General features: G+C 41.9%; 1 protein-coding gene across 5 annotated transcripts in view; it reads left to right on the plus strand.

Annotated features, from left to right (window-relative positions):
• Positions 1-3,388: 3,388 nt before the first annotated feature.
• TTC17 (tetratricopeptide repeat domain 17) overlaps positions 3,389-20,998 on the plus strand; it is a gene marked incomplete at both ends in the record, with an annotated part of 116,657 nt that continues 99,047 nt past the window's right edge. For all 5 annotated transcript variants that reach the window (XM_080717759.1, XM_080717760.1, XM_080717762.1 and 2 more), the window contains one exon: positions 3,389-3,547. In XM_080717759.1, coding sequence (XP_080573885.1) covers positions 3,389-3,547 — 159 coding nt within the window. The remainder of the gene's footprint in view (positions 3,548-20,998) is intronic.

Raw genomic sequence — 20,998 nt, forward strand, 5'->3', positions numbered from 1 at the left:
TTGGCTTTCAACAAGGTGCCTAATGATACTTAAGAACAGGCCATTTTCAAGCTCTTAGATTCCTCATCTCAACCCCAGAAGTCCTAAATTCCCAGAACTGCTCTTAAGAACCCAAAGAGCACTAGGCTCATTCTGCCTAGAAAACCTTTCTTCTTAAGTTGGTAACCTGTGTGCTCCCTCATCTTTCAGTTCTACTTTTCCCAGTCTAGAAACTAGACCACAAATCAGGGCTGGGTTGGTAGAAAACAGATGTGAGATTTTACTCTAATTGTAAATATGAAACCTTATTGATCAAGAGAAACCTAAATAATGGTTGCTTTATTCTTAGAAGTTGTAGGTGGTAAAGCCACAAACAAAATCCAATAAAACTATTGTTAAAAAGTCAGTATTAGAAGACTGGAAACAAAGCCTAGATAGAATCCTGCACATGATTATAGTATGTATTCCTCAAATACATAAGTAGAAAAGAAACAGGGATAAATAAAAGATGAGAAAATGAGTCAGGTATGATAGCACACGCCTATAATCCCAGTACTTGGGAGGCTGAGACAGGAGGATCACAGGTTTGTGGCCATTAGCAATTTAGTGAAACTCTGTATCAAAATGAAAAATCAAATGGCACTGGGCAGGGGGGGGGGGGTATGGCTCAGAGGTAAAATGTTCCTGGGTTCAATATCCACCCCCCCCCATACATGCCCGCACATGTGAGAAGGATATTCCAAAGAGGAAAAACTAAATTTTTTGTTTTGTGCAGTACTGGGTATTAAACTCAGAGGCATTCTACCTCTGAGCTGTACCCCTAGCCTTATTTTAAGGTCTAAGTTGTAGAGGGCCTCGTGAGTTTGCTGAGGCTGACTGAGAACCTGCCATCCTCCTGTCTCAGCCTCCCACGTCTTGGGATTAGAGGCATTTCCCACTGCTCAGCAGGAAAAACTAAATTTAACATCCCATCAAGTGGTTGATGAGTTTTTTTTTTAATTCATGAATGGTTTAAATAAAATGGACTTGATCATAAAATCAGAATATTGAGATGTATGTAAAATAAAACAGGAGTTGGGGGTGCATGTGACCCCTAGCTACTTACAGATTGCATAGCCATGTGTATGGTTATTCGACAGAGACTGTCTTCCCAAATGTTAACAGCTTTGAAGATATGGTGGCTGGTAAGTACAAATCAGAATTGTCTGGGGGATGACTGCCATGCCATTCTCTGGGCAGTCCTAGTGTCATTGTGAGAATTCTGGACTGGACAGATGGTCTTGTCCATAGAAAGTCCTCATGCTTCATACTGTGATCTATTTGACAAACTATTTCTAAATAAATTATTTAGATATCCTCTGCCTCCCCTTTGAAAGTTCTTTTCACTTTATATAATTGGTATTGGGAAAATAAAACATGTACAGCTCTTGCCACAACCACAATTCTTCCCTATAGCCTCCGCAATTCAAAATTGCTCTTAAGGATTTAGCAATATTGTAGGAGATTGCTAGTAATTTCTTCTGTTACTACCTGACAGGCTGTCTCCTACCAAGATGGGTCTATTTTCCATCTGTCTTGAATCTGGGTTAGCTGTATTGCTTTGACCGAGAGAATATAGAACCGCTGCCTAGCCAATTCTGGATCTGGCCCTCAAGGTGCCTGGCAGCTTCTCCTTGGAGTCACCTTGAGACACCCTATAAGAAGCTTGAGTAACTACCCTGCCTGAGAAAGGCCCAGCCATTTCAGCCATCCAGCTAGAACGAAGACAAGAAATGACTCAGCTGGAAAAGCCATTTGGAACATCCTGGGTCCAGCCAAACTCTTAGCTAAGTGCAGGCGTTATGAGTGACCCCAACCAACACCAGAAGGGGCAAAAGAAATACCCACCTGTCCAATTAACAAACTGAAAAATCATGCTGGTTTCCAAGTGTTAGAGGAGAGAGGGGGACAGAGAAGGCTGACCAAAAACAAAGTATTTCAGTTATGTATGTAGACTTCGTTTTTTAACTGATTATTTTTTACTGATGGAGGTTATAATCTAAATCGATTTTTTAAGCTGAGCGTGGTGATGCATACTTGTATTCCCAGTACTTGGGAGGCTGAGACAGGAGGATCACTGGTTCAAGGCCAGCCTCAGCTACTTAGTGAAGCCCTCTGCAACTTAGTTAAGACCCTATTTCAAAATAAAGAATGAAAAATAGGGTTGGGGGTATAGTTCGGAGGTAGAATGCCCCTGGGTTCAGTCCCCAGTTTGGCAAAAAGAAAAAAAAAATCGATTTTTCTTTTTCAATTGTTTTTATTTTTGATATGTAATTTTACATAACAGTGTAATTCCTTGTTACATATTTGTTCATATACATATAACTTGGGAATGATGATATTTTACATATAACTGGTTCAGTAAAATGCTTTTCCAGTTTCCTTGCTCTGTGTGTGGGGAGGATGGGGAGCGATAATTGAAGACTGAATCCCAGGGGATTCGACGGCTGAGCTACACTCCTAGCCCTATTTTTAACTTTTATTATTAGTATTATTTGTGTTGGGGGGGGGTGCTGGGATTGAATTTAGAGGCACTGTACCTTTGAGCTACACTCCCAGCCCTATATTATATGGGAACAGGTCTCGCTAGGCTGGAGTCTTTAACTACTTGGCGAGGCTGACCTGGATCCTGCGATCCTCCGGGCTCAGCCTCCCACGTACTGGGATCGCAGGCGTGCTCCACCATGCCCGGCTTCACACTATTTTTTTAAATTCCATTCGCGTTCGGCATTACAGTGCTACTGGACTGTGCTGCCCTGGACACCATTCACCATTCTGAACCTACTATAAGACCTGAAAAGTAACGCCTTTCTTCCCTTAAGCAGCTCGGAATCATACCTTGTTTCCCAACTATTTTACGCTACAAGAAATAATTTTAAAAGATTTTTTTTTTTTGGTGGTACTGGGGTTCCTGGAAGCCCTTCTACCTCCGGGCTACACTCCCAGACCTATTTTTACATTTTTATTTGGAAACAGGGTCTCCTAAACCAGCGCGCGTGGCTGGCTTCGAACCTGCGCGATCCTCCTGTCTCTGCCTCCCAAGCGCGGGGATGACAAGCGTGCGCCACCACGCCCAGCGAAAAGAATTTTTTAAAAAAATCTCAAGTTTTCTAACTTCGGCTTAAGTTCCACCTGGTCTTGATTTCATCTCCCTCGGTTCCCACGTTTGGAGACCGTGTCACCTACCCATGGGAAAAAAATAAAAACTCGTTCCCAGTCCGGAGTTCGCGGCCGGGCCGCCAGCCCGAGGGGCGGGAGCGGAGCGGTGGCCCTGCCGGCTCCTCCTCCCGCAGCGCCGACCTCCCCAAGATGGCGGGCGGCGGCGAGCCACTTCCGCTTCCGGTGTGAGCGGACAGGCTGGGGGGGCAAGATGGCGGCGGCAATAGGGGTCCGTGGCCGGTGCGAGCTGCTGCCTCGCTCCGGCCCAGGCTGGCTTCTCCGCCTCTCCGCCTTGCTGAGTGTGGCGGCGCGAGGGGCCTTCGCCACCACACACTGGGTCGTCACCGAGGACGGGAAGATCCAGCAGCAGGTAGCGGCCAGGGCGACCCTCTGCGCCCCGGGGGGATGCCCGGCTCGCGGCCCCGCCCCCGGCCCACCTTCCCGGGGCCGCACCCGCCGGGGCTCGGGGCGTCCGACCCGGCCCGCACCCCCCTCGGCGCCCGGGCCCTCGCCCCGCCGCGGGGAGCTCCCAGCCTGCCACCCGGGCCGCGCCGCGTGGGCAGAGCGGTGCAGCTGCGGGGAGACGGAGCGGGGCCGCCGGGTGCGGGTGCGGGACGCCCTCCCGCGCTCCTCCGCCCTGCCGCCCCCGGCCGCGCCGCCACCTCCCCGGGGAAGTAGAGAGCAGGTGGCCGCGCCGGGGTGTGCGCGTCCCGGGGCGGTGACAGTGGGGCATCCCTGCTCAGGGCCATTTCGTGCAGCCCCCCAATCTCTTCTCCCACTTGGTGGGATTTGTTTCAGACGGTGTTGGTTTTAGCTTGTGCCGTTGGTTACGCAGGTCCGCAAAGGCTCCTTAGAGACTACACACATTCTCTCTCTCTTAGCTAAGGAATGCTTGAAGATGCCTCTGGTGGCGTCGCCTGCATCTTTTCAGCTATAACTGCCCTCATTTCCCAGTGTACTTTGCATTGTTTCTTTACCTAGTTCTGTGACCCAACCTTGCATGCAGCATATGCGATTCACTGGATTCTTGTGTATGCCTGAACTAATTCTTTAGAGAGACTGGTTTTCTTATATAACTTTATGATGCCTGCATTTTGTTTATGCCACGGATGCCTAAAGAGTACTCGTGTGTGTTTGGAACTTAGGATCGTGGTAAATTTAATGACTTCTAGCACGTGAGAACAGCTCTGAAATGTCTAGCAAACGTTTAGAAAGTGAAGTGTGTGCCCTGTGCAGTTTTGCGATCGGATCGCAAACGTATTAACCAGCGTCGTGGGAAATTACCGGGCCCTTGGGTTAAGTGTAGTGAATGGTACACACTGCAAGGTTGGCTTTTGTTTAAGGTGAGAACTAGGTTTAGATTTGCAGTGTGGTGGCAAATTTTCTAACGCACATTGAACAAATATAATTTTTGCCTTCGTGTTTATTATAGTAACTACATCAGTGCATCTGTGTTTGATTCACATCATGAAAGTTTTCCGTTTCGTGGCCACACCAGCTGAGGTTTAAAATATAAGTGTGGGTCTCAGCAGGTCTAGGAAGCACTGGAAGTTCACCTTTTTGACATAACATAGGAAATCTGTCAGCCCTGGTTGCTCCCACCCTTCTTTTGATAACTCTGGTGGTTTTCCCTGAGGACTTCATGAAAGGAGACGTGAATTTAAGTCACTTCTACTGCAATTTTGGAGCCTTTTTCCTATTGGCTCTTTTGCAGTATTGTTTTTGGCCACAGCTATTTATATTCTGTGACATTGACTCTCCTTCCCATTTTGCTGTCCTGCCGCTCAGCTGAGAAAGTAGCCCATTTGAAAAGTGAAAGCTGGTAGAAATGTATTATTGATAGGCTGAACATTGCAAAGGGAAAGTGAAATCTGATTTGGTTTTGTTCTTAAATTCCTGCGTTTGCAAGTTGGATACATGTTTCAATAGGAAAAGACAGGTTACTAGTAACTTGCCTCCTCAAAGAAGGGGGGAAATCTGAAGAATCTTTTGGACCTCTGCCAAGTCACCCCTGCAGTAAGTAATTAAAGTTAAGAAAGCAGATTTCTTTCTTCATGTCTTCTTAAGTGATCCTTTTCATTAGATTTTCCTATATTTTGCTATCCATAAATTTGCAGTGTTAAGTTCAGGCGACCATGACATTTTATGCCAGAAGAAATAAGAGTTGTTGTCTACAGTGTTAACAAGAAGCCAGGGCGGTGACATGGGATTTTATCTGAGGAAAAAAACAGCACATTTTAATAAAATAAGAGTTGAATATCATGGTCAGCTTCTTTAATTGTGCATTACTCGTGCATCCTTGACTGGTAATGTTTCGAATGCAGGCAGAATCCAAACTCACTTTAAATTACAATTAGTTATCACATTTGGATAACCTAAGGAATTGAAAGATACTGTCAGTGCATGGGTTTGGATATGCCATAGATCTGTTTATACATTTAGAAACATAATTAAGTAAAAGCTTAGTGTATGAACTGTGTCCTAAGTGACGTATTAATTTCCTGTTGCTTGTTCTTGGTTATATCAGAGATCCTTGTTCTTGGTTATATCAGAGAGCAGAAATATGATTTCAATTTTAAAGTGACCTGGTATTAGGGAAGGAGCTCAGAGCAAACTGAAATAGCAGATCTTAGAAAACTAGAGTGGCCAATGCCACTGATATAAACTGACCAATATTTAAACCTGCCCAAACTAAGTGTAATAGGTCATTATTTCCCATAGTGAATTTAGAGAGGCAATTATGAATGAAAAATCAGAATTGCCCAAAATATAGAATTAAACAGGGACGTTTTCCATCAATATAGTTTCAGTTATAAGTACAGCAAGAAGTCTTTAACCAGGAGAAGTGAATGTTTATTTAATTTTTATATCTGAAGCTTTAGCAGATACTAAAGATAGACACCCACTAGTTATGTTCTACAGACTTGGGGGCATGCATATTAGAAACTCTACCTGCTTACGTGGACTGAATGGGGCTTCAGTCAGACCGGGAGTTCCTGTGCATAGCACTTTCACAAATCAAAGCTGGGGTGCTGTTTTTAGCAGCAAATGTCCAGTACTTACAGCCATTCAGGGAATTGTATTTTCATAGTCCCTACCTCAGCTAGGAAGCGTACTTTCCCCAGTGTTTAGACTTCTTGCTGCTGAGCAGGATTTCCAAACGTGTGGTCTAGGGAATCTTGGAGCTGGAACATGAAAAGAAAACTCCAGTTGCTAGGTTCCTTTCTCAACAAAGACAGAAAAGGGCTAAGAAACATTCTTCTCTCCAATTCTTTGCTTTTTCCCCAACTTTGGGCTTTGGCATTCCTCTGATCTCCCAGTGTTCCTGGTATGTGGAAATTAGTAAGAATATTTTCTTACTTTTTTAAGCAAGGGTCTTTAACTTGGGTTCCAAGGATTGAGGATGATTATTATAATCAGGTTAGTAGGAATTATCTACAGTGTGATCTAGCCAATGGATCTTTTGGTTGGCTTTGTGATGAATAAGCTTCAAGATAAATACCTTTTTTTGTCTCATTTTTACGTTCTTGTTGCTTAATCACTAGTGTGGCATCATCTTTCAAATTTTTTTAATCAAAAGTGTCTAGCAATTCACTCACATCCAAGGTTAGATAACTTTTGTAAAATAACCATTATATATAATGTCATTTCTGTGAAAATATGTTTTTCCCATGTTCTGAATTACTAGCTAACAGATAAACTCTTGAAATATTACCATTTTGTTAGTTAAAAACTTACTGAATCAAGAAGTTGTACTTGTAGTATTGCCTCTGGATAGTCTCTTTCTTCAGAAATGGAGATCTAAAGTTAAAGAATATCATCATTCTCATAACATTATAACAGTTTTTTCTTGGCCACTGTTTTTCTCTCCCCCAATGTTAGAACCATAGTTCTCATTTAGGAAACAGCTCTTAAAGAATACATGAGTTGGGTGTGGTGAGGCAAGTTTATAATCCCAGTACTTGGGTGGCTGAGACCGAGGATAGCAGGTTTGCAGCCAGCCTCAGCAATTTATGAGGCTCTCTGCAACTTAGTGAGACACTGTTTCAAAATAAAGAATAAAAAATAGGGCTGAATGTAGCTTGGAGGTAGAATGCCCCTGGGTTCATCCCATTTCAGGAGGGGGGGGGGGAGAGAGAAAGAGAAAGAGAAAGAGAAAGAAGAGAGGGAGAAGAAGAAGTTGTGCACTCCCCAACAGTGGTAGTGCACAACTGTAATCCCAATACTTGGGAGGCAGAAAAAGGAGAATCACAGAGTTCAGGCCAGCCTCAGCAATTTATGGAGACCCTACTTCAAAAATAAAGTAGGGCTGGGGATCTAGGTCAAAGGTGGAATGTTCCTGAGTGGAATCCCCAATACCAAAAAAAGAATACATGACACATTGAGCATGATGCCACATGCCTGTAATCCCAGTACTTGGGAGTCTGAGACAGGAGGCTCTCTGGTGTGAGGTCAGCCTCAGAAACTTAATGAAGCCCTCAGAAACTTAGGGGAGACCTTGTTTCAAGTAACAAAAATGCCCAGTAGTGTAACTTACAGGTAGAATGTGGATTTGATCCCCAATACCGAAAAAAGAAAACATGGTACAACTCATAAGAAAGTTGCCCAAAATGAGTAGCATTTAGTGATAGAGTAAGTAAAATGTATTAACAGTAGCTTCCAAGTGAACACTAACTAAAGCATTTTTTCTTCTCATAACACCACAGATGGGGAAATAGGAAGGAACAAAAGCAAATAGAAATAATGAAGTAAAAATTTCTCTTCAAGTTTGTTTTACTTCTGCTAAATATTTCTGATAAGTTCAGATGAGGGTTAAGTGGGAGGAAAAGGACCCAGCTAAGTTGAATTCATTTAATTATTTCTTTGTATCACTTTTTTTTTCTTTTTTTTTTCTTTTTTTTTTTTTATTGGTGCACTGTATTCATACATCATAGTAGGATACATACTTTTGTAGACATACATGCACACTTTACCCAGTCAGCCCCCACCCAATCCCCACCCCATTCTCTCCCTATCCCTCCCTCCCATGCTTGGCTTAGTAGTTGACATCTAGTATTATGGCAATTTATCTAAAATTAAAAATGATAATCTCACATAACAGTTTCATTTGTCTGATACCAAGCTTTTGATGACTTAAAGATAACATTTCAATATTTCTTTTTGCTTTCTTTCTTACCAGAGAATATTTTTTTCTATTTTTTAGGTGAAACTATCATATATTTATATATATATTTTTCAGAAAAAAATCTATCCTAATATGGAATATGGACTCTAGATACCCAAAACGATCTTGAAAAAGAACAAAGCTAGAAGATATATATTTTCTGATTTCAAACCATATAAAGCTACAATAATTGAAACAGTGTAGTACTATTCTAAAGGCAGATATATAAACCATTGGAGTTAAATAAAAGCCTAGAGCTAAATTCTTCCCTATATTGTCAAGTTATTTTTGACAAGGTTTCCACGAACATTTGGTGGTGAAAATGATAATCTTTTAACTAAATATTGTTAAAAAAATAATAATTACATGGAAAAGAATAAAATTGGACCCTTACCTAATCCCATATACAAATATTAACTCAAAATAGATAATAGACCTAAATATAAATCTTAAGACTATAAACTTTTAGGAGAAAATCTGGGTCATAAAACCTCACAACATTGAAATTGGCAGTGATTTCTTGGTTATGATTTCAATGGCACAGGCAACAGAGGAGTATACAGACTCCCTAAAAATTAAAAAAAAAAAAATTGTATATCCAAAGACAATGTAAACAGAGTTAACAGTTACTAATAGAATGGGATAAAATATTTCCAATTGCTATATCTGAAGGTATATTAATATTCCAACTAGAAATCCTAAAAATGAACAACAATAAAGGCAAACAATACCATTTAGAGATAGGTAAAAGACTAACATAAATAATGAATCTCCACAGATAACCAATATTAATTGTCTGTTGGATGGAAAATCTTATTTCTCTGGTTCTGGTGTGTGTTACCTATTTCTTCTTTGTAGTTAATCTCTTTGAGTATTTTCTCTAGTGCTGGTTTTGAAGACATAAATTCCTTCAGTTTCTGTCTGTCATGGAAGCTTCTTATTTTTCCATCTAATTTGATAGAAAGTTTTGCTGGGTAGGAAATTTTTGGCTGAAAGTTGTTTTCTTTCAGGGTTTGGAATATGTTACTCCAAGCCCTTCTGGCTCTCATGACTTGGTTTGGGAAGTCTGGAGTGATTCTAATTGGTTTGCCTCTGAATGTCACTTGGCCCTTTGCTTTTGTTGCCTTTAAGATTCTCTGCTTGGCTTCCACATTGGTCATTTTGACAATTATGTGGCGTGGGGATCCTCTTCTCCGATCCTGTCTAAAGGGAGTTCTATAAGTTTCCTGGACCTGTGTATCGACCTCTTGCTCTATGTCTGGAAAATTTTCTGCTATTACTTCCTTGAAGAGATTGTTGATCCCTTTGGTTTCACTTTCTTTTCCCTCCTCTATTCCAATTATTCTTAGGTTAGCTCTCTTAAAATGGGCCCATATTTCTTCAATATCAGATTCCTGCTGTCGGATATTTTTTTCTAGATTAGAAACTATGCGTTCATTTTTGGATTGCTCATCTTCTAAGAGCGAGATTCTGTTCTCCATGTGTTCTAATTGGTTGTTTGTGCTTTGAATTGAGGCCTTTACTTCATTAATTGCATCCTTTATCTCTTTTTGGCTCTCTCTGAGTTCTTTTCGAAGCACCTCTATTATCTCTACAGTTATTTTCCTGATTTGATCTTCTAGAAATCTCTGATTTTCTGTTTTATCGGGTTCTGATGTTGTGGGGTTGTGGGCATTAATTGCTCCAGTATTATTCCTCTTTCCCATGATTTCGGATGTTTGTGCCTTCTCTGGGTTCTTCCCTTGGGTCACTATGACTTCCCTTAAGGTGTTCTGGATCTCGAGTCAGTAGTATCTTGGACCCCACTACTCCTTTACTGGGTTTTATCACAGAGTATCCGATCCAGAGAGTCGATAGAGGCTGCTTTAGACTGTGGGGGGTGCCAGGTTGCACGTTCTCCTATGGTCTGATATCTCTGCCACCGCCCCTCCCCCACTGGGTCAAGTCCCAGGGAGTACAGTACTGGGATTTCTCCTCTGTGGCCCGCAATTTGACTCACTGTTCTTGAGTACGCAGATGTAGCTGTACTGGCCTCGCTGAATTTGCTGCTGCTGCCGCCGGTGGCAATATGGCGCCGCTGCTACGCCCTCGGCTATGGGGCTGGCATTTTTCTTCTTGATTTTGATTTCTACTCTGAATCCCTGCAGCGTGTGCTGAGCTCAGCCACTGGGAGCTTTAGATGCTCTCTGCGCGGAGAAATCCCGCCTAGCTGTTCCGCAGTGGCTCACCTCGGCTTGCTGTAGCCATCCCGTGAATTCGCCGGTGCCTCCGGCAGTATGGCGCTTCTGCCGCGTCTGCAGCGTCCTTGGGCGCGAGGCCGGTGTATCTCCTCTGTGGCTCTGTTCTCAGTCCGCTTTCTCTCTGGAGCCTGGTGATTTTTTGTTTCACTGGTGATGGTGTTTTCTGGCTATGAAAGGCGCTGACTTTGTGGTAATGGAGATTTGTTGTTAGCGGGGCTCTTAAGCCCCGCTTTTCTCGGTCGCCATCTTCCCGGAAGTCCAGGTCTCCTCTTTGTATCACTTTGCCTTCATCAGGCGAATGTCTTGGGAGTGCACATCCTTCTAACCATTCACAATGAATGAGGTTTCTTGTAAAGCTGATTCCCTGAATCCTAGCAATCTTGGCAAGGATTTCCATTTCATAAATTACTTTTTCAGTAATTATGACCCAAAGAAGGAAGGGCTATCAGATTTAGTTGGACAGAGAGGTTAAGTTTCTTGTTTTAATTGGTGCATTGTAGTCATACATCTTTACGGAGTACAAGATGGTGGAGGTGTACATGCACGCATCACTCATTCAGCCCTTCCCCAGTCCCCCCCACCCCGTCCCTCCCCCTCATGTTTGGCTTGGCGACTGGCACTGATGTTTGTGAATGTACATCCTGTACATTCGGGAATTTCCCTCTCCCCCCTGCATCCCCTCAGTTAGGTCCCCTCATTTGCTCATCTATAGTATCTCCCTCCTATGACCCATTTTCTCCCTAGCTTCTGCATATTAGGGAGAGCATCCGGTTTCTTATTGTCTGTGACTGACTCATCTCACTTAGCATGTCTCCGATTGATCTTTAAGAGGTTATAAGTGAAGGAGTGGTTTAATTTTAGTCTGATGTTAAATTATTTGATTAATGTGAGAGATCATCCATATGGCACTGTGAGGCTGGCAGTTTTATTCCAGCACCTTTCAAAAAGGAAACCATCTTTTTGTCATAGAGCACTGGTTCTTTTTTATACACACCACGGATTTACTTAGACCAGAAGGGTCATAGTAATTATACACTTAACTTGCTAGGTACCCGCTAAACCTTTACATTAAAGCAATTCTCATTTGGGCCATTTCTTTCCAATATTGTCCACTATTATGAATTATGTAGGTATTAACTTTGTAAGAGGAACTTGGAAATATACAGAACTTAAATACTTTTCCCAGTTACTTATTGAGCAAATCTTTATTGACTGCTCACATTTCGCCATCCCACTGTGCTTTGATGAGTATGTTCTTTTCCATTGCCTTTCCTGACACAGTCTCATTTTCTCTGGGGGTAAGTGAAGCTCAGCTTCTTCTTCCTGTGTGTGTGTGTGTGTGTGTGTGTGTGTGTGTGTGTGTGTGTGTGTGTTTCTGGGGATTGAACCACCAGAATCACCCTACCTCTGAGGTATGCCCAGCCCTATTTTATTTTATTATTTACTTTTAGAAATAGGATCTCACTGGTTGAAGAGGCTGGCCAGGATACCTGGGCTCCCATCTCAGCTTCCCAAGTACTGGGATTACAGACATTTGCCTCTGTACCCAACTTGAGCTCCTTAACCATCCCCTTTCCTCCACTTACTCTCTAGATCATTAATCCAAGGCACTTGCTTAAAACGCAGATCCCCAGGCCACTCAGGATGTCTGGTGTGTTGGTGATGGAGCCAAGAATTCTACATTTTTATCAGATTAACTTGAGAGATGATAATTTAGGTGGGGCACAGATAAGTTTTAGGTATTGCTATTCCCATCATTTTAGATACTACTGGGTACCACCATCCACTGTATACCCTTGTACCCATGTCAGAATGTCAGAAATCTGTGGGGGTGGTGGTTCATGTTTTCTTTTATTTTTTTATTTTCTTTCTTTCTTTTTTTTTTTTTTTTTTTTATCTGTACTGGGGATTGAATACAGGACCTCACATGTTCTATGCAAGTGCTCTGCCACTGAGCTACATCCCCAGCCCTTTTTATATTTTATTTGAGCAGGGCCTAAGTTACCCAAGCTGGCCTTGAACTTATGATCCTCCTGCCTGAGCCTCAAGTATCTGGAAATATAGGCTTGTACCATGCCCAGCTCTAGTGTTCATCTTTAACTATCTTAAACTTCTCCCTCTCTCTGATCCCTTACCAAGATCATTTTGTTTGCCCTATAGCCACTACCATTACTATAGTTAATATCTCTAATTACTGCCACAGTTTCCTAACTGCTCTCCCTGCCTCCAGTCTAGTGCCACTTTCAGTTCATTCTTGTTTTTACATAGCACTGGAGATTGAGCCCAGGGGCACTCTACCTCCAAGCTAGACCCCCAGCCCTATTTTATTTTTATTTGGAAACAGAATCTCATTAGGTTGATGAGAGTCTCACTACTTGCTCAGACTGTCCTCGAACCTGTGATCTTCCCCTCTCAGCCTCCCAAGTACTGAGATTACAAGAGCATGCCCCCATGCCTGGCTCAGTCATTCTTCATAGTGCAATTAGAGTAACTTTCTTAGAACTTATGTATTTAAATTTAAAATTTTGAATGACAAAATGCCTGGCATTGGAAAAAATAATCATTGAACATTATGAGAGTATTTCAGGTAATAATAAACTCCCCCAACTTCACCCACTCTCATTCACCAGGGAGAACTAACTGCCTTTAATGGCATAGTGCATATTTTAAAATATGGTCCACATTCTTTTCTGTGTCTTATTACCTGGACTTTCCTTCTCTGCTGCCTTATAATTGGATCATCCTTTGAATATCTCACCCTTACTCAAGAATAACACACGCACATACATTACATTTAGCTATACTCAGTTTTTGTGAGTATCCCAAATATAAATGTGTTCTCCGTTGTATCTGGGCCTTTGCACACATTGATCTTCCCTCCGACACCTCAGTCTGGCCCGCTGTGCTGCACTTTACAACTTAAAACTTTCTCAACGAATCTTCTGGGATGCCCAAATTTGAATAAGCTGGGGTGTGTGTGTGTGTGTGTGTGTGTGTGTGTGTGTGCACTCATGCTTTTATCCTGAATTTCTTTATGAGAGCATATACTGCACTATGCCATTGTCTGTCTGCTTATCTGAATGCCCTGCTAGACCACCGCATACCCAAGAAGGGAGTGGCTGTCTCCATCTCCATTATCTGGAATCCCTCTGGTATTCCCAGTATTCCCTAGCTTGAGCATATTAGATAAAACATATGACCCTTCACTTTCTGTGCTTGGCTAATCTCACTTAACATAATGTTCTCCAGGTCCTTTCTTTTTTTTTTCAAATGGTATAATTTTGTTTTTATCCACTACAAGTAGAATTCCATTGTGTGTATTTCCCATAATTTTGTAATCCATTCATCTCTTGATGGACACTGAGGTTGGTTCCATAGTTTGGCTATTACAAATTATGCTGCTATGAACATGAGTATGCATATGTTACTGTAGTTCTCTGATTTCAACCCCTTTGGAAAGATACCCAGGAGTGGTATAGCTGGATCATATGGTGGATCCATTCCCAGTTTTCTAAGGAATCTCCACACTGATCTCCATAGCAGCTGAACTAGTTTGCACTTGCCCTAGTTTTGCAGTGTAGAAGAGTTCCTATTTCCCCACATCCTCGCCAAGATTTATTGTTATTTGACTTTTTTCTGCTTGCCACTCTGATTGGGGTTAGATGGAATCTCAGTGTGGGTTTGATCTGAGTTTTCCTGATTGCTAATGATGTTAAACATTTTTTTCAGTTATCTATTGGCCATTTGTATTTCTCCCTTTGTGAAGTGTCTGCTCAGTTCTGTAGTCCATTTCTTTATTGAGTTATTTGTTTTTCAAGTGTAAAGTCTTTTAAGTTTGTATTTTCTGGAAATTAGCCCTCTATCAGAGTGATACCGATAATGATCTTCTCCCATTCTCTAGGCTTTCTCTTTAGGCTGTTGATTTCCTTTGGTGAGCAGAAATTTTTTAGTTTGAGACCATCCCACTCGTTAATTCCTGTTTTAATTTCCTGAGCTTTGGAGGTCTTTTTGAGAAAATGACTACCCTGTGCCTGTATGTGTTGGAGTGTTGAACCTATGCCCTCCTCTAATAGCTTCACAGTCTCTGGTCTAACTTCCAGGTCTTTAATCCATCTCAAGTTGATTCCTGTGCGGGGTGACAATTTATTTTTTTATGTTGAAACAGAGTCTTATAAGTTGCTGAGACTGGCCTTGACCCTGTGATCCTCCTGTCAGCCTCCCAAGTCATGGGAATATAGGCAAGTGCCACCAGGCTGGCTCAGGAGGTCTCTAAGCACTGAATCAGCCCTTAGCCCTCAGAAGAGGTACACAACAGATAGGAAGAGCCATAATTTCTGCTTCCATTCTTGCCTATCCATGATCAGCTAGTGCTAAGCAAGGGGAGTCATCCTCTGTTTTGCTGATGTCATATCTAAAAGGTCAGCTTTATTGCTCAAACATTAAAAACTACGAAGAAGGACCGAGGGGGAGAAAATGAACAAGAAAAGCAGAAGAATCAGAAAAGGCAGAGGTGATGCACATGAGAAATGGCAGCTGCACCGCTGAGGAGAGATTAGAACCAGCTGTGGGGTTCAGCAGTTGCGGTTTAGAAGAAGCCACGCTGGTGGAAGTGAGCAGAAGGCACTCTGGCAGTGAGGAATAGGGAGGAATTGCCAGCGGGTTGAGTCAGAAATTAGCACAGCTTTACACCCAAAAGTCCGGGGAGCAGGGCATAAGCGGTGCCCGCATCCCAGGTGTACACAAGGGAGGTTCCTCTGCATGTGCAGGGCCTCCGTAGCCTGCCGCCTCCGGGGCTGTGTTCAGACTCTCCTCCCTCGCCTACTCTTTTAAACTCAGTAATCAGGCCTCATCCCTGCACATTCAAGCCAGCCAGGGCCTCCTGCATTACTAAATTCAGTGCTCTAATCTCAGTAAGCTCTCAACCGCTTAGCAGCCCAGCATCTCTTGTTAAACCGTACTCAACAGTTTTCTTACGTGGCTGCCAGGACACGCACTCCTGATTTTCTTCTAAATCCCTAGCCCTGACTCATCCTTCTCTTCTGAATTTTTCGACGAGTCTTAAATCTCGCTGTGCCCTTTTCTTCCTCTTTATTTGTGCCATCAGATGATCTTATGTAGGGCATAATAAAGATATATTTTATAAAAAAGCTAAAAATAGCAGGGCGTGGTGGCACACGCTTGTAATCCCAGCACTTGGGAAGCTGAGACAGGAGGATCGCACAGGTTCAAAGCCAGCCTCAGCTACTGAGTGAGGCTCTCAGCAACTTAGCGAGACCCTGTTTCCAAATAAAGTATAAAATAGATCTGGGAGTGTAGCCCGGAGGTAGAAAAGCCCCTGAGTTCCGCCCCCAGTACCACACACACAAAAAAAAAGCTAAAAATAAAGTGCCATCTATGTTTTGAGAACTCCTGAATCTCCTCTGCAGTCTCAACCTCTTCCTGAACCCCACACTCATAGACCCAGCTCCCTACCAGATGTGTCCACTTAGTGGTCTCATGGACATCACAAGTACATGTGTCCTAAATTCTGGGTGTTCTATCCCACCAAACCTGTTTTTTTCTCTATCCACCAAATTGCTTAGGTCCAAAATAACTATGCCTTTCAGGACTCTTCTTTTTCTCACCTTCCTTACCCATCCTAACAGTAATCTATGGGCCTTACTTCTGGGATACATCCTGAATCAGCCTTGTCTTTCCACTCCATTTCCTCAACCCTTATCAAGACTAGCTCCTTCTCTCTCCAGATCCTACGCTGTAGCTTAACTGGCTTCCTTGCTTCCTCTTTCGCCCTATAGGGTCTGTTCTCCCTAGAGGAAACTTAAGTTTTTAAGTCTAGTCATGTCACTCCCTTGAAGTGGGAAGGAAGCAAAGGATATCAGAATACCTTCAGAGGCTTCCTGTCACACTTGAAGATTAAAATTAAGAGTTTTCACTATGGCCTACAAGGTGTTGAAAGATCTGGTGCCTGGCTCCTGCTCCCTCTCCATCCTCAGATCCTGTTTTCCTTCTGTGGGGTGCTGTGTCTCAGCTGTAGCAGCCTGAAGGATGTTCTTCAAACCAACTTCTCATAAATGCATGAGGAAAAGTACAGAATTATCATTCAGGCCTGGGCTTATTCTTGTCATTACACTTTATTTATTTTTGTGAGTGTGGTACTGGGGATAGAACCCAGGGGCTTTCTACCTCCGGGCTGCACTCCCACACCTATTTTTATGAAAAAACACACACAGATACAGTTATCTGATCCTTGACAAAGGCACATTAAGCATATGTTGGAGTAAAGACAGCCTTTTTAACAAATGATACTGGGAAAACTGGATATTCATATGAAGAAGAATGAAACTAAATTCTTTTTTTTTTTTTTTTTTTGGTGGTACTGGGGTTCCTGGAAGCCCTTCTACCTCCGGGATACACTCCCACAGGCTACACTCCCAGACCTATTTTATATTTTTTATTTGGAAACAGGGTCTCTTAAGCCAGCGAGGCTGGCTCTGAACCAGCGCGATCCTCCTGTCTCCGCCTCCCAAGCGCGGGGATTACAAGCGTGCGCCCGGCGAAACTAAATTCTTATTTCTCATCCTGCACAAAAACAGAAATTGGATCAAAGATCTAGAAACTAGATGAAAAACTTTACAGTTAGACGAAAATGTAGGTTCAACACTCCAAGGCACAGGAAAACTACTCTACTAGGACTCCTAACGCTCAGGTAATAATACCAATAATTAGTAAGTAGGATGGAATCAAATTAAAAAGCTTCTGTATAGCAAAAGAGACAAGAGCATGAAGAGAGAGAGACTACAAAATGGGAAAAAACCTTTGCCAGCTACTCTTCTGACAGGATTTAATATCTATAATATGAACAAACTATAAAAACTTATTAAAAAAAACCCACAAATAACACAATCAATAAAAGGTAAATGAGCTAAACAGACACTTCTCAAAAGAAATACAAAACAGCCAAGAAATATATGAATGCGGAGAAAAAGACAATGTCGGTGGGATTGTAAATTAGTACAGGCACTGTGGAAAATGGTACAGAGGTTGCCCAAAAGACTAGGAATGGCGTCACCATGTGATCCAGCTATACCACTCCTCTGTAATTACCCAAAGAATAGTGCACATTGCATATCCATGTTTATGGCAGTGCAATTCACAATAGCCAGATTATGGAACCAGCCAAGGTATCCATCAACAGATGAATATATAAAAATATGATCACACACACACACGAGTTTTATTCAGCAATAAAGAAGAATCAAACTGAGTGCAGGTGCATACCTACAATCCTAGTGCTTGGGAGGCTGAGACAGGAAGATCAGAGGTTCAAAGCCAACAACTTAGCCAGACTGTGTTTCACATGAAAAAAATAAAAAGGCTGGGGTGTACTCAGTATAGGCCCTCATTTCAGTCTCCAGTACAAAAAGGGTGTGTGCGGGGGTGGAGGGGAGACAAGATTGCATCATTTGTAGGAAATGTAACCAGAGAGAATTATGTTAAGTGAAATAAACCAGACTTAGAAAGTCAAGGATTGTATGTTTTCTCTCATATGTGGAAACTAGACATAAAAAAGGAAAGAAAGGGGTTTTCATGTAATGGAAGAGAGATGAGTAGAGGAGAAGGGGACCAGGGGAATGAAGGAGAGGGGAGGGGTGTACCAGGGAATGAAACTTACCAAATTATGTATGTGCATGCACAAATATTTAACAACAAATCCTACTATTATGTTTAGCCATGTGTACCAATAGAAAAGGGAGAAAAGTCCAAAAGACAAAATAAACTTTAGGTTTTTAGTTATTCTTTTAAAAATACTGTGATATATTTATCATATCATATTTTGTGATATCATTGTCATACATATTTTAATGGAGATTTCATTGACTCTGTAGATCACTTTTGATAAAGTGTTCACTTTAACAATATTAATTCTGCCTGTCCATGGACATGAGAGTTGTTTACATCTTCTGGTGCCTTCTTTAGTTTCTTTCTTTGGTGTGACAAAATCATTGTCATTGTATAATTGTCTAATCTCTTTGGTTAGATTTATTTGTTTTTAGGTATAATCGCAGCATTCAGGAGGCTGAGACCAGAGGATCGTGGTTCACAGACAGCCTCAGCTACTTAGTGAGGCCCTCTGCAACTTAGTGAGAGACCCTGTTTCAAAATAAAGAATAAAAAATAGGGCAAGGGTGTAGCTTGGAGGTCGAATACCCTGGGTTCCATCCCCAGATCTGAAAAAACATTTATTTATTTTTAGGTATTTAATTTTTTTTTAGACTATTGTGAATGGAATTGTTTTCCTGATTTTTTTTCTTTGCTGGTATATAAAAAAGCCATTGGTTTTTTCTGTTGGTTTTGTATCCTGCTACTTTGCTGAATTTATGAGTTCTAGCTGTTTTCTGGTAGAGCTTTTTAGATCTTTTATAAGATCTTATCATCTGCAAATAGTGATAATTTGACTTCTTCTTTTTCCGTTGGATTTCTTTTATTTCCCCCTCTTGCCCAATTGCTCTGGCTAAAATTTCAAGTACTTTATTGAATAGGAGTGGTGAAGGTAGACAGCCTTGTTTTGTTCTGATTTTAGAGAACATGCTTTTAGTTTTCAACATTCACTGTGATGTTAGTTTTGGGTTTGTCACATACTGTCTTTATGATGTTAAGGTAAGTTCCTTGTCCCTATTTTTTTCAAAGAGACCTAACTTTAGCCAGGTGTGGTGACACATACTTGTAATCCCAGTACTTGGGAGTCTGATTCAGGAAACTCACAGGTTCACAGCTAGCCTGAGGAACTCAGCAAGGCCCTCCACAACTTAGTGAGCCAGAATAAAATATTGCTGGGGATGTAGCTCATTGGTAGAAAGTCCCTGGGTTCAATCCATACTGCCAAGAAAGAGAGAAAGAGAGAAAGAGAAAGAGAGAGAGAGAGAGAGAGAGAGAGAGAGAGAGAGAGAGAGAGAAAGAAAGAAAGAAAGAAAGAAAGCTAACTTTGCACATGATATAACGAACAACTTAACTGTTCAGAAATAGCCATTGCTAATTAGAGCTTTGGTTTTAACTTGAAAAATTGACAATTTAAAAGAAGCTTTTAACTGCAGCTTTGGAATCATCCCTGCCCAGAGCAAGTAGGAATTTATATATTTGAATATCAGATTACTTCAGGGCTGTAGGTCAGGGTAATAAAGATGTGATACTTTTATGATAGCTTTAAATCTTTTATAGAGATAAGACTTAAAAATTAAAAGAGCTTTAGAAGTCATCTCATTGGGTCTCCTCAGCTTATATATCAGGAAACAAGCCCAGGTAGGAAAGGTGATTTGCTTCAAGGTACACAACTAGTCATGGGTCATATAGTCAAGGACAAGGACATGTCTTGCTCTTTTGTGTGTGTGGGGGGGTGGGGTGGGGGGGTACTGGAACCCTTGGAACCAAAGGGCCTTCTACCTCCGGGATATAGCCCTGACTTATTTTATATTTTATTTGGAAACAGGGTCTCACTAGTGGCTGAGGCTGGCTTTGAACCTGCACAATCCTCCTGTCTCAACTTCCCAAGTGCTGGGATTACAAGCATGTGCCACCACGCCCGACTGACATGTCTTGCTTCTGACCCCAGTGGCTTAGCCACTTTACCTCCTTTTCAGGTATCACCATTGAAGGTTAATACCTTAGAGAATGGAGAATATCTAACAAGTGCAGCATCAGAGACTGTCATCAACCAATAAGGAATTAAGTGCCTAACCCTTCCTTTTTTTTTTTTTTTTGAGAAACAGACATAGTAATTAAGCAGTGTAATAAATATGGTTATGGAAATATATATAAAGTATGGAATATATATAATCCAGTACTTGGGAGGCTAAGACAGGAGGATCATAGGTTCAAGACCAGCCTCAACAACTTAGTGAGGCTCTGTTTCAAAATTTAAAAAAAAAAATAACATTGGGCTGGGAATGTAGCTCAGAAGTAGAATGCCCCTGGGTTCAATCTCCAGTTCAACAACAGAAAGTACAATGGGAGTTCAAGATAAAGATGTCTTCACTAAAGCAGTGTCATTTGAACCAAGTCGTTTGACCTGTGTGGAAAGCTTGGCAATGCAAGTATGGTCCAGGTAAGGAAGCATCATGTGCAGAAGCACATTAGACTCTTAGAGAGTCACAAGTGTAAGCAAATGCCCTAGTGGAGGGCCTTCACAAAATCAGGTAGAGGTTTAGAAATAGCATTAGTGTGCTGGAAACGAACCCTGGGCTTCTGCAGGCTCTACATGTGTTCTAATACACAGCCCAATATCAGCACTTTCTGAATGGTTAAATGTTCATTGGCATGTTTGGACAAACTAAATGCTGCAGATAACAGTTTGAGGGTTTCCAGGCATAAACAGCATAACAAGAATATGTTTCTCTCTCCCTGTTTCTCTGCTTCTTAAACC

This window comes from Muscardinus avellanarius (assembly GCF_963383645.1).
Source record: "Muscardinus avellanarius genome assembly, chromosome: 1".
NCBI lineage: Eukaryota > Metazoa > Chordata > Mammalia > Rodentia > Gliridae > Muscardinus > Muscardinus avellanarius.